Raw genomic sequence first — 14118 nt, forward strand, 5'->3', positions numbered from 1 at the left:
CACTGGACTCCAAAATAGCAGTTGTATTCACATAAAAGCCTCTAATGAGAGAAAGATGCCATTTTTGGCCCCTTGCACACACCCCGCAGACGCTGTCTGGCAGGCCAAGTGGGCCTCTACCGTTTGGCGGCCGGAGGGGAGGAAGGGAAGGTGTGAGTCAGACTTTGGCCCCAGCCTCTAGGCCTAGACAGCCCTGTTAATTGCTTTAACAAATGCTGAGATGCTGGTCCACTTGGAGGCTGAGGGCCAGGGACTGGGGTAGAAAGCTGCCCCAATTCCCACCAGCCAGAGCGGGCACGCAGGAGACGTTGGGGTATATATTCATCCCTCAACCTTAACTTGGTTGAGGGAAACCAGGGCTTTGGAGATTTCGGTCTCAGCAGGGACTCTAGGGAGGAGAATAATGACCAGAACAAGCACCATCAGAGTGGAGCCTGTGATGAGCCTCTTATTGGAAAGCAGCAGCAAGACCATTCAATGATTGACAGGTAGCCATCTGCTCTTGGTACCTCCAGGCCATGGCAGAGCATGGAGGCAAGTGATACCTTCCCATCACTGAATCCTAACCTTGTGGATGCAGGAGCCATTAACGCCAGCCCGCTGTGTCCTTATCTAGAGCATGGTTGCGCATTCAATACTCACCGCCTGCGTAGAATGGTAAAGAAGATAGGCTATGTCCATTCCTTCATGGAGCTTCCAACTTAATCACGAGGGTGTGATAGAACATATAGAGGAAGAAACAGAAGAAGAGAAATCAGAATGTGGAGATATGGAGGTAGCAGTTAAGGGACCAAGATCCGAAGGGGGGAAAAAATGGGACTGATGTGGGACAGCTATAAGCAGAATTGATTGGAGGCCACTCCTCTGAGGAGGGAGGCATGATGCAAAGAGACTGGAATGATGACAGAGGCCAGGCACACAAGGCAGTGACTGGAGGCAGAGCCAGAGAGAGTGGCATTCGCTAAAGACAAGACACTCACCCAGGAGCCAGGCAAGTTATGTGAATCAGGGTAAGTGTTAAGAGCCCAGGCTAGAAGGCCCACTAATTTTGGGACCTCATAACAGAAAGCAAGCCAACACATTCATGGATTAGAGAAAGAGCAGCCAGAAGACACCTAAAGACATCCAGAGGAGATGGCCGCAGATATGAACAGACAGTCAGGGAGGCAATCACAACAGATGCTGAGTGGGCAGCAGACTCTAGAGCCTGGAGCAAGGGAGAAGTCTGGCTGGGAGTGTCTGTAAACATGGCTAGTGCCAGTGTTTACAAGACAAGTCCTACATCCTGCTTTCTCTGTATCACCTCTTCTTCTTCTTCTTCTTCTTCTTCTTCTTCTTCTTCTTCTTCTTCTTCTTCTTCTTCTTCTTCTTCTTCTTCTTCTTCTTCTCCTTCTCCTTCTNTTCTTCTTCTTTTTCTTCTTCTTCTTTTTGGTTTTTCGAGACAGGGTTTCTCTGTATAGCCCTGGCTGTCCTGGAACTCACTTTGTAGACCAGGCTGGTCTCGAACTCAGAAATCCACCTGCCTCTGTCTCCCGAGTGCTGGGATTAAAGGCATGTGCCACCACACCCGGCCCATCACCTCTTCTTCTTACTATTATGTGTACGATTACCATCCCCGGAATATGGGGAAACTGAGGTTTACACTGGTCATAAACTTGCCTAACATTACCATGTTATTAAGTGGTTGGAACAAGGGTTTTGCATAGGGGATTCTGGGTCTAAAGTTGGAGCCTTCCTACTTGTGAGCCTTCTGCAGGTATGACATGGGTGGACACAGGCAGGCACCACGAGGGAAGCCACATGGAGCCCAGAAAATAAACAGGGTCCCTTGTAGGACTGAGATAAGAACCAGAAGGCACAGTGTTCCAGTGCCAGCCACACGATGCAGAGGCTCTGGACCCAGGAGTCAGGAGCAAATGGTCACCTTGGACCCCATCCCTAATCCCCTGAGCAACAGGGAGGGCTTCTGGGAGGGATAGCAGGAGTTGGACAGCAGTCAGGGATGTCTCAGGTTAGCCAGGAACAGCACAGAGGTCCTGCCCTTAGAAATCAAAGTTAAAAATCAAGGCTCTTTACAGAGAGCCTAAAGAACAAAGAAGACCACGAATGCCATGTTTAACCTAAATGACCAAGTGTTCCCATGACTCTGGAAGGAAGCAATTATTGTCACAGCGCACAGCAAAGGACCCGAGACACAGAGAGCCTGAACAGCTTCCCCATAGCCACACTCCTACCAAGAGGGTCTCTAGCACAGGCTCTGGGTGACCGTGCTCCAAAAAAAACCCCATAATGCCTAACCATGTGCCAGACAGTCTGAACGGTGGTCTGGCCCTTGGTTGCTGGAGACTGGATTCCTATACAGGCTGATGAATCCCCACCCACTGACTGTACAACTATACAAGTTCATCTGCAAAGTGGATAAAAGATCAAGTCTAGCCTCAAGAGTCATCACATTCCAATCAGTAATACAGGTCTGGAGATTCGGGTCAGCTCACAACTGTCTGTAAGTCCAGTTCCAGGAGATATGACACTCTCACACAGACATACAGGCAGGCAAAACACCAATGCACATAAAATTAAAATAAATAAAATAATTTTATAAAAGATTTGTAATAAAAATCAGTAATATAAAGGGGGTTACGATAGCACCTGGCATACTTCAAGAATTATAGGTTATATTCTTATTTATTCACAAAGACAAGCCTATATTAACTGTCATACACTGTGTGACTGAGACTTAACTAAAAAGGGAGCTAGTTACTTGCCCAAGGATGGAAAACTGGGGTTCAAACACGCATCTCCTTAGAGCTGTGCCAGAATCCTACTCTTAACCTTGAACCTCACTGCAAGAGATGGTATTTAGAGATAGGCCCCTCCTCAGCCATTGCAGGGGATTGTTCTGTCCCGCCCCCCAGAGTGGACCCAGACTCTGTGTCTTCAAGATAAGGTAGGAAGGCTAGGTGAGGGTCTGCAGCCCCTTCCCCGGCTGGGTGGAGACAGGGATGAGCCGGTGTGAGAAGACTGATCTCCGAAAATCAGCAGCTATAGACGGGCTAACGGTCTCACATCCTACTGCCCTTCCCCCTCAGTCATCTGCCTCCACAAATACATAAACACATGAATCATGCAGAAGAGCTGGCAAGGCCACAGAAAAAAAGGCAGATACCAAGACTGAGGGAGGAAACCATGGCCCGATTCCAGACCCCACCAAGGTAGAGGGAGGAACTGGGGATCCAGCAATGTGGCAGCCAGAGACAAGCAGTTCCCCAAGTTCCAGTGACGTTGGGAGGAGGGAGCAGGCTAGCCAGAGAGGTGCACGTGTGATAAGGCTTAGAATTGCTTCCGTGAGAGAAGAGAAAGACCAGGAATTGGGGGCGGGGTGGGGGGCAACAGAGCCAGGACCAGCATTTCTGCACCCGGGCAATGCATTGAATCCTCTTATATGGGGAGTCAGAAGATGGACTGAGTCTCCATGTGGTTTGAGGTCCAAGACTGAAATGGGAGTGTGTCATACACTCTGTCTGTTCTCATCTCCCAACTGCCTGGAAGGCACCCCGTGTGTATGAAGCTGCTAGGACAAAATCCTGAACATTCTCTGGCATGGCACCTCCCCCCCACCCCCTGAGGGCAGCTGTGTAGAGGGGAGAGGGCAGTGAGAAGCCACTGGGGAATCAGAGAGCCAGCTGTCAGGGTCTGCAGCCAAGAGCACCACATTCTACCCAGCCCTGGGCCCGGTTATCCAGGGCCAACACCCCAGTGCTCACGTGGTTCTTGTTAGGCTCATTAGCTGCCAAAGAGCAACAAGCAAACAGCACGGAGACCAACCAATCACCAGACGACAACTCTTCAGTGAGCAACCTGCTTCAATCAGCGAAGGCCAGTTCTCCAAAGAGCTGCCAGCCTTCGGCCTGGTCCAAGGGTCAGGGGAAAGGTTTTAGGGAGTGGTGAAGCAAAATCAGGCTGGACAGAGAAATAATGGAGGTGTGGCTACCTGCACACCCTCTGAGACGTGAGGGTGCATGTGTGCTCCATCAGTGCCGCTCTGCACTCACCCAATCTCAAGTTTCCAGTGGTGAAACCACAGTTTGGCAAAGAAGAATACTGGCAAATCCCGAGTGAGTTAGGAGCATCCTGCAGGCCTGGAGGGCTGAGTGTGGCCAGGCCTAGACCCCCTCGGGCATCTGAGTTTTAAGCCTAACCCCTGTGAGGCTGCCCCATCCCAGTCAGCCTCTGCAACACTCTACCAGTCAAAGGCTCCCTGCGAAGGCTGAGCTCTGAGTTCGCTGGAGCATAGCAAACTTCCTCACTAACCTCACAATACAAACACCTCCGGAGTCCTCAGGGGGCTGCGCCTCAGTGTGGTCCTTGGTCCTGCAGCATCAGCGGCCCCAGGGAACTGTGGGAACCGTAGCCCCCATCCTGCTTCAGATCTACTTATCAGGGTTTTCTCTATGGTAGTATTCCCTGAGGATGTGTGGGAACATCCGTGGACCATAGTCCCCGTCTTGCATAGAGTTAGGGTCTCCCACTTCCCTGCTTCCTCTGCCCAAGGGAGTAGCCTGGAGCTGATTTGGTCTCAGACTGTCCCCTAAGGAGGTGAGGGACCCTGAGCAAGTCACCACCTCTCCAAAGATCATTTTATCACCTTTGAAAATATGAGTGAAGGCTGGAGATGTGGTTCTATTATAGAGTATCTGTCTAACACAGCCTTATGTGTAAGACCCAGCACGATGATAATAGTAGTAGTAGTAGTAGTAATAGTAATAATAATAATAATGAGAAGGAGAAGGGGAGGAAGAAGAGAAGAGTAGGAAGAGAAGCTGAAGACTTAGTTGTAGCTATATTCCTTATTCTTTAGTCACTATACCTGGGAAGCTAAAGCAGGAAGATCATGAGTTTGAAGCTAGCCAAGGCTATGAAGTGAAAAGAAAAAAGAAAAAGAAAGAAAAGAAAAGAAGAAATGAGGACACAGGTTTCCTCTCAACCTGACCTCTAGCTGGCTACAGAGGACCTGCAACCTGATGGTCCCACTCCCCCATGTGGCCTGGAAAAGGACATGTAGGCAAGAGAGCTGCTGGGAGTTTTGTCTGGAGGTCCTTAGAGCTCTATGTACAGAGATAGCAGAGGGGTCTGGGGCCATGCGGCCTGAGGCAGAGTTCCAGGGCTTGCTCAAGTTTATCCCATTCCTACACAACTCAATTACATCTCCATCTCAAGACACACTGGGAGGGAGAGAAGAGCACCCAGCATGTCGGGAATGTCACACACGTCACACCCCATAGCTGTGAAGCTCTCACGTGTAAAAGGTCTGTGTGTATCCTTGATGGAAGAAGTGATAAGACCAAGGTCTTACAGTCAGGCTTGGGTCTGGTAGAGGCAATAGCAGCGATAGGGGTGGGGGTAAGGTGGGCAATGGGGCAGAGGTCCTAGGGAGCTGATGTAAACCCCAACAGGAGGCCGGGGGAGCAAAGGAGAAAGATCCCAGGAGTTCCCGGTGGTGCCCATACCCTACACTGCCTGTAGGAAACACCAGCCTCAGCTACTGTTGAGAAGTCATGGGCCAGGGACACGCCCCAGCATTGCGGCATGCCATCCTCCGCCACAGCTCCCAACCAAAGGTGGAGGATAAGGAAATCCACATGGAGAAGCTTGACTGATAATTCTGTCACGACATCCAACTCTTAGCTAGCAGCGTCTCCAGGAAGCACACTGCTGTCCCCCAGTGTCCCCAAGCCGGGTGACATTCAGGATCAGAGACTTGGTAGCCAGTGGAAGAAGCACCCTTAAGTCAGGTTGTCTGACTTCTGCCGTCACCTGACTCAGTTTCTTCACCCACCCACCAAGTGGGAAGGTTCAGCACACTTTGTGTAAAACGCGTACTGTCTCTGACACTAATGGTGGCATGGCTCATGGCTCTCCAACCCCTGGGAAAAGGATGAACCTAGAACACATGATTCTTCCTGCCTCCATCCTCGATCTCGACAGAGCTAAGACGAAGTCTTTCTTCCCCCACATTTAAGATAGCTTGGCGGCTTCAGAGTATCTGAGAGAAAGCTCTTCCAGGCACAGACTCGGAGCCTTACCAGATCATCCCAGTACCATGCCAGCCTGATATCCCGGGACTGTGAGCCAGGGGCCAGGGGCCAGGGGCCAGGGGCCAGGGCAGAGGTGGATTCCCACAGCCCACACTAAGAATGATGCCCCCAAAGGCTTATTCTGCAGACCAAAATCATGGGCACCAACACAGTGGGTCAGAAAAAGGAGCTGCAAGAAGTTTAAAAGACAAACAGGAATGTGCTTAGAGAAATAGTTTCTTTTTGGAGGCATCTTTAAATCTCCCTTCCCCTCTACTCTGGACACCTCCTTGGAGGTGGAGGTCAAGGGAGCCATGTCTGCTCCATGTCCTGGAGTCCTTACCCAGGTCTATCTCAGGAGCAAGGGGGATGGATGGGACATAAGGTACTCACGTTTGATACAGTGGTTGGTGCTGTTTGATGTCGTCCATCCTGGGCAGCACTGTCCCCCGCAGACATTTCTCCTGTGGAGTCACCGGGACAAAGTTAACACAAAGGATGCTCGAAGCTGATACTATTCATATAGCCCTCTCTGGACAGGGCTTGGGGAAACACTTGGAGGCAGGGAAGACTGTCCCCGTTCCTCGGGGAGGTCACCTGCTCCAGGAATGAGGACTATGATATGATGAAGACCCAAGTTGAGTCTTGTCCCTAACATCCCCTGTATGCCTCTGGGAGACCTCTGTCTCTCCATCTGCACAGTGGAGATAATGCCTGCCTCACCCAGTGACTGGAGAGAAAAGGTGTGTAGTAGCCAGTACAGAGAAGTCAATACAGAGGAGAGCATGGTGGGACACTGATGGGGGTTCTAGGCCAGCCTAGGCTATGTATCGAGACCTCATCTCAAACACTAAAACACACACAGACAGACAAACACACACAGAGAAACACACACACACACACACACACACACAAACACACACAGATACACATGTACATAGACATGCACACACACACATGCACACACACAGATACACATGTACATAGACATGCACACACACACGCACACACACACAGATACACATGTACATAGACATGCACATACACACACACACGCACACACACAGATACACATGTACATAGACATGCACACACATGCACACACAGATACACATGTACATAGACATGCACATACACACACACACGCACACACACACAGATACACATGTACATAGACATGCACACACACATGCACACACAGATACACATGTACATAGACATGCACACACACACGCACACACACACAGATACACATGTACATAGACATGCACACACACATACACAAGCACACACACACAAACACACACAGATACACATGTACATAGACATGCACATACACACATACACACAGAAAGTAACAGGGACAAGGTGGTAATCAAGTTCATAGAGGTTCGGTCATTTGCCAAAGCCACATAACCATCAAGTACCAGAGCCCAATTCCAAAAAAAAAATCTAGGTTGGCAGTGGGTATCTCAGTGAGAGAGAGAGAGAGAGAGAGAGCCTGGAGGTCCTGGGTTCTATCCAGAACACCAAAAACAAAACAAAATACGCTGAGCTGGCTGAACTTTAAGCCAGACCCCAAGTCTACAATGCCTCTCACCAAAACCCACACAGCATGCTCCTTGCCTGCAGAAGCCGACAACTGCAGAGAAGTTACATATAAATATAGTCATAGGGATATATATGTGTGTCACCTTCCCACGAATTCAGACCAGGAGACCTTGGGCAGGACCATATGTAGTCAAGCTGGGGGCTAAGCAGGAGACTGAAGAAACAGGGCTCTCAGGTCACTGCTCGAGAAAGGCTTCCACGGTGACAGCTGATAGGAAGAGCACATAACTAAGCCACCTCTGCCTGACCAGCACCCTTTTCCCTTGGGAAGGCCAATGGAATGCAGTTTGTGGGTGGATGCACCTGGCCGGCCCTGATACCTTCATGAGATCTTAGCTTTTGGTCTTGGTGGGACACTCACTCTACTTGCCCAGATGTTGTCCTCAGGTGTCTGTCTGGCGAGAGCCAGCAGCACTGAAGGTTTCTGACCCAAGCTCTCCACCTGTCGACCCCATCAACCAGACAAAGGAAAGTCCCAAGAGGGAGGATACTGAAGAAGTCTTCTTGGGTCAGACTTCTGGAGTCAGGACAGGCAAGGCTGGCTCTACCTCCCTAGGTCCAGTCATAAGAAACAGACTTATGGGGTGAGTGGGAGGGGGGACAGGGGTTGGAGTGGGCGGCCATTCCTGGGATCCTCGGGGCCAAGATGACAAGCATCTGGTGCCGCTTAGGAGATTGTTTGACATTTGAGTGGACCCCAAAGCTTGTGCGGTTGTGGGAGTCATAAGAAGAATTCAAAATAAATTCCTAAAGCCTGCAAAGGCTGAGGCCCACTCCTGGCTCTTGGTTCCAATCTTATGGGGGCACGGGCCTCTCAGGGAGCTTTCAGAATGTCCCTTTGGCCGAGAGCTCTGTCTTGCTGGCCACCTCCAGCACCATCCTGATTTCCTAATGTTCTCCTTCCAGTCAAGGCCCACGTCACTGGGCTCCAGGGAGAGAGCTGCCCCCCCCCCACCCAGACCCAGGGCGTCCCAGCTTATACCGGGGTAGAAGGGAAATGCGGTCCGGTTACTTGGAAGTCACTATCCATTGTTAGTGACTAGGCCTCTCTGTGGGCTGAAAAAGTCTTTGAAAGAAAACAGGCTGCATGCCCTGGGAGTTTTCTGAGAAGCAGCACCTGTACGAACCTAGCACAGAGCCAGGAGCCTACTTGGGTGGGAAATCAAGCCATACCTCCTGCCCAAAGAGCGCCCCCCACCAAGCCACCCATCTACCCAGACACCCTCGGGATGGCTTTGCAGCTAAGATGGTCAGCAGCCAGGTCTACCCTGACTGCCTATAGAGGGGTCCTAAGGAATGCCAGGGTCAGAGCAGAGACAGGCCAGAATCAAAGGCTGTCAGCAGACATGGCGGGATGGGCCGGAGGGGTACTTAAAGAAGGCCCGGATATTCAATGGGCATCTCTGAGGGTACTGTCGGCCCAGCCAGGAGAGCCTCCGGGAGGTGACAGCCTATGTCTATGCTATACGAAGTCTGCATAATCCTAGACTTCCGTATCAGACATGATCTCCTTTGTGGAAAGCTCCTCTGACGAGTGTCTGCCCCTCCCCCCACTCACTGTCACACTCACAGGTCATTTAGTAGTGGTGGCTCATGCCACTGGGGGTCTACCTCTGCCTTGAGTATCTTGAATGTTCTTTCCTTTTTCTCGTTGCCTCTGTAGGCTCACACAGTGCCGTAAAGTATGGTACATAGTCAATGCTCCTTCTATTCGTCCAGCCCAGGGCTCCCTTGGAAATGGGCTGAGCATTGCCCAGGGTAGGAAAGGGGATGTTAGGTTTACACCTCAACCGTACTGACTCACATGGTGAGGAGGTGATTTCCCATCCCAGAGTTTTCCTAATCTGCATAGGCTAGTGAGCAGGTCTCCATCTGAGACTGGGCCCTGCCACTGGACACACCCAGTTGGTTTCTCCATGCTTCATGCACAGAGCACGAGGTTCAGCTTCCAAGACAATGGGTGGTGCCTGACCAGAATTGAAAAACTTCTTTATTTCAAAATTTCTTACATTTCCATGCTCTTCTTGTACTACTTTTAACTAGCAATAATGATGCAAAGTTTCCTTTTAATTATGGATGTATTTATGCAGAAGAATGAGTCAGGTTTTGTTCATAATGATAAAAAAATGTAAGACATCCAGAAAGAGGAGGATGGATAAATAAACTGTGGGATAGTTAGGCAGAGGAATAATATACACCAGTTAAAATGAATAAACTTGAGTTGTATATTATCATAGTTAAATCTCAAATTCCTAATAAGGAAGGGAAAACATTGTAAGGGAATACAATATGCTACCCCTTGTCTAAGTTTAAGATATGAAAGACAGCATTGTATATTTTATGGATATTTGCATCTGTTGCAATAGCAGAAGATACATGTTGGAAATATTTAAATCCAAGTGGTGGTTAGCTAGGGAAAAGGGGAGGTAAACTTAAAGAAGAAATCTCAACTCTAGTCTTATTGCAACTTTGATGTGATATGCCATGTTGGGTTGGTATGCACGGGAAGCCTGCTCTTTTCTGAAATAAAATGAAGAGGACCTGAGGTTAGAGGGACTGACGGAGGAAGAGGAAGGGGAGTCACGGTTGGGATGTAATATGTGAGAGAAGAAAAAAATGTAAGTAAACTAACTCGTGAGCTCTGCTATCTCCGATGCATTTTAGTATTCATGCAAAATTTCATAATTTACATCAAAAGATATAACACGGAGTCCTGTTACTATAATAATGTATTGGCAAAGAAAAAAAAGCTGGCAAGGTGGCTCACTGGATAAAAGCACTGGCCAAGCCTTCCAGCCTGAGTTCAATCCCTGGAACCCACTTGGTGGAAGGAGAGAGAACAAGAGAATATGAACAAAATATTAAGATGGTCAAGACACCCTGGGTACTGGAATCAATGAGTCCCCTGTGGACCGCAGTACACAGCTACAGTGCTCGCTGCTGCCCCTCTGACATTTAGCGCAGTGTCTGACACATGTGTTTTTTTCATCTCCAGTACATTAACAATTCCACAAGGAAAGGATTTTTGTGTTTGTTTCTTTCTTTCTCTCTTTCTTTTGGTTTTGTTGCTGTTATTGTTTCTGTTTTTCCAGACAGGGTTTCTCTGTGAAGCCCTAGGTATCCTAGAACTGTTCTATAGACCAGACTACTCTAAAACTCAAGAGATCTGCCTGCCTCTGCCTTCAGAATGCTGAGATTAAAGGCGTGCGCCGCCACCACCTGGTAGCTTGTCTATTTTATCTACTGCTATATTCCCAGGGTTTTCATAATAGTGCATATTAAAGGAGTTCCACAAAACAGACCTGAACAACACACACACACACACACACACACACACACACAAACCACCACCACCACCACCACCAAAAACAAAACAAAACAAAACAAAAAAAACCCCAAAACCTCAATTAGCAACTGTAGTTCTACATTCTACCAGCAGATGGCACTTGATCCCTAGATCTGACCTGCACATGATGGCCGGAATGGACCTGGGTTGAGGAAGTTAAGGAATAATTTTGTCGCTTGGACCCCTTCCCAAGAGATGAATGGGATGACAGAAGAACTCAACATCTATCTACCAAAGCTGCAGGAGACAAAACTGAGGCTCCAATTCCAGCATAGCTATGCATCTGTGTATACAGCAGGTGCCCACAACTTACACACCTGGTCGTTGCTGTCAGCTTTGTCCTAGTGACTGTCTGCTTTGTTTCACTTTCTGACTTCTAACAGCACCTTGCAATTCACGTGCACGCGCGCGCGCGCACACACACACACAAGCACGCACAAGTCTGCAGCATAACCACCCCCTCCCCATAATAGCCAGACTTCATCTCAGCCTTAGCTCCCGGCTCCCCTATACTAGGGGGAAAAAACTTATGGTGAAAAGCCCTAGCTCTGAGTTAAGCCTGTGTGCCAGCCTCGTCTCCAGGTGCCACTCTGTCCCTCTCCTTCCTCATCTACACTCAAGGGCCCCAGGTTACAGTGCCTCTTCCCTGAACCTCTCCACTACATTGTACTATTCCATTGCCCCGACAGAACATGTCCCGTGCTTTTAGAAACACACTCACCAGCACATACTGCTGGTGCCTCCAGCTTGATCTTAAGACACTGGCTTGCCCTCCAGCAGGTTTTGTATTCTGTGGGTGCCCGAGCCCTCTCCCATGCTCAGCACATGTAATCATGCAGTTGCCTGCACAAGTCAGGATAGAGGGGAAAGCTGAAACGGGGCAGGTGTCCTGCTAACTCTCCTTGAATGGTCCTATGCTGGAGCCACTTGGCAGCACTCGGCTCTGTGCCCTGCAGACTTTAGGCTAGGCCTCCAAAGGTTAGCAGGGAGTCCATTTAGACTAAGAGAGGGCCAGCTATGGGCAGACACTGATCTGCTGGGAACGTGAAAGCTAACAATACCCCACTTAAGCAGAACTTGTACACGTCTGAGCACATACGCAGAAATAGAAGTACGTTAGCGGGGATAAATGCTATAAGAAAGCATGAAGCAGGATGAGGCTCAGAAGGGATGAGACACGGTGAACTCCGCTAAGATACAGGAGAAGACCTCTGCAGCCAAGAGAAGAGTATGTGTGCAGAGCAATAGGCAGATCTTTTGTAGTGGGAGTGGGCGTACAAGCACCGGGACTGCTACCTGGGATTACAAAGGACAGGTAAACCAAGCTCAGGCCAAGGACTGCCAAAGCTCCTCCCAGACTAACCAATTGCACCCTGCCCAGTCCGGCATTGCCAGGCTCCTGTGCCTTCACTCCAGAGACACCTGAGTACTCAGGAGAGGTTCCGAATTCATTAAATGCTGGGCAGGGCATTGTTGGGGCGGGGAGGGAGCCTCCTGTGATAACAGAGTCCAGAACCCGCAGCGACTGGTGCAAAATAATAAGTTGAAAAGTTGGATAATAATAATAATGAGCGAAGCGTGGCTTTTCAAAATGTGCAAACAACGATGACAACTAGACTTCCTGACACACACAGACCCAGTCCCTCGCACAGGTCAGGGCAGCCTTCTCTTCCAAGCTCCTAAACCCACGCCTAAGCCCTCTGCGTGTCCCAGCAGACCTGAGCCCGGACCATACACTTGTCTCGGCGCGCCTGCTTCTCTGTCAGCCCCTTCCTGGAGATGCCTCTGTCTTCGCGCTCTGGTGTCCTCACTCCCCCCGCCCAGATCCTCCACCTACTGGCGCCCCGAGCCAGTTTATCCTTCTCTGGGCCTCAAGAGCCCAGAGCGCCCACCCAGCCACTGCGAGAGCTAGTTAGCCCAGCACAGAATGAGTTAGAAACGCACAAGAGCTTAACGTCGGGGTTCCGGGAGAACTGGTGTCCAAGGGAACAGATAGTAGATTTATTTTCCCCCAAAATAACTTTTTGAAAGCTGGTCCCGAGCCCCGGCTTCAGAACCTCGGAGCGGTTTCTCTAGCAGTTACTGAGGACAAAGGGACAGGACCGCAACTCCACTGAAGGCGTGACCGTCCGGGATCCCTGCATCCCTTGCCCCACCCCACTCCCGCCCCCAGCCCCATTTCCCCTTCAGTGCTCACCCGGTGAGCCGCCCTCGCCGTGCAGCCGCGGGTCGCTGAGGGGTCTCCAGGCGCACAACAGAAGATGCAGCCCGGGCTGCTAGCTGCTGCTGGCCCCGGGGATGGCTTCTCCGAGTCTGGACAGGTGGCTGGACTCGACGCAGCTGTTGGGCTCGGGACAGCCTCCTGGCCTCGGCCTCTGCGAGCCTCCCAGGGTTCCCCTGGCCGGGCTGGTTCCACTCAGAGGGCGACAAGCCGGGGACCGGCGCGTCAGGCTCTCGGAACAGACTGTACACCTTGGCTGCAGCCGCTGCGGGGTGGCTGCCCACGGGGCGCCACAACCGATTCGCATCCCTGCTAGCTGGTTCGTATCTCCCTACGGAATCCCGTTGGGCATGACTTGTCCCCATCAAGAGAGCCAGGACAAGTGGCAGGAAGCCCCTCCAACGCACTCGTTGGATGCATCCGGAGCAGCGGGCGGTGGTCGGCGCCCTCATGGCGCCAGAGTGGCTGCAGAGCTGTGGGCACCGGAGACCTCGCGGGGAGGTGCTCTCCATCGTTCGCTCCACAGACCCGCCTGGCGGCTTGCCCTTCCCGTCTAGGGGACCTCTGAAACAGCCGTCTGGGGGTCCGGGGATTCTCAGGCAAGGGCTGTATGGCGTGAGCTGCCCGGGCTGCGCACCGAGCCCGAGTCCGCCGTACCTTCGCGGCCGCACTGCCGCCGTCTGAAGGGGAACCGGAGGGTTTTATTTTTGGAAACCGCCCCCTGCTTTTTCGTCTCTTTTATCCACGCCATGCCCCCCCCCCTCCTTGGAGGGACAGCTCGGCCCCCTTATTACGGGAGACAAGAATTCCAGCAACACCCTCTTTGGCACCGAGAAGCGAGCGGGCGGCGAGGGGATTAACCCGTG

General features: G+C 50.9%; 1 protein-coding gene across 1 annotated transcript in view; it reads right to left on the reverse strand.

Moving 5' to 3' along the window:
- The window catches only part of Ltbp2 (latent transforming growth factor beta binding protein 2), a 92783-nt gene extending 78956 nt beyond the window's left edge, over positions 1-13827 (reverse strand). The window contains exons 1-2 of the mRNA XM_029541020.1: positions 13229-13827; positions 6468-6538 (exon numbers count right to left, since the gene is read on the reverse strand). Coding sequence (XP_029396880.1) covers positions 6468-6538; positions 13229-13764 — 607 coding nt within the window. The 5' untranslated portion in view covers positions 13765-13827. The remainder of the gene's footprint in view (positions 1-6467; positions 6539-13228) is intronic.
- Between the last annotated feature and the right edge of the window lie 291 nt (positions 13828-14118).

Source organism: Mus pahari, chromosome 7, assembly GCF_900095145.1.
Source record: "Mus pahari chromosome 7, PAHARI_EIJ_v1.1, whole genome shotgun sequence".
Lineage (NCBI taxonomy): Eukaryota > Metazoa > Chordata > Mammalia > Rodentia > Muridae > Mus > Mus pahari.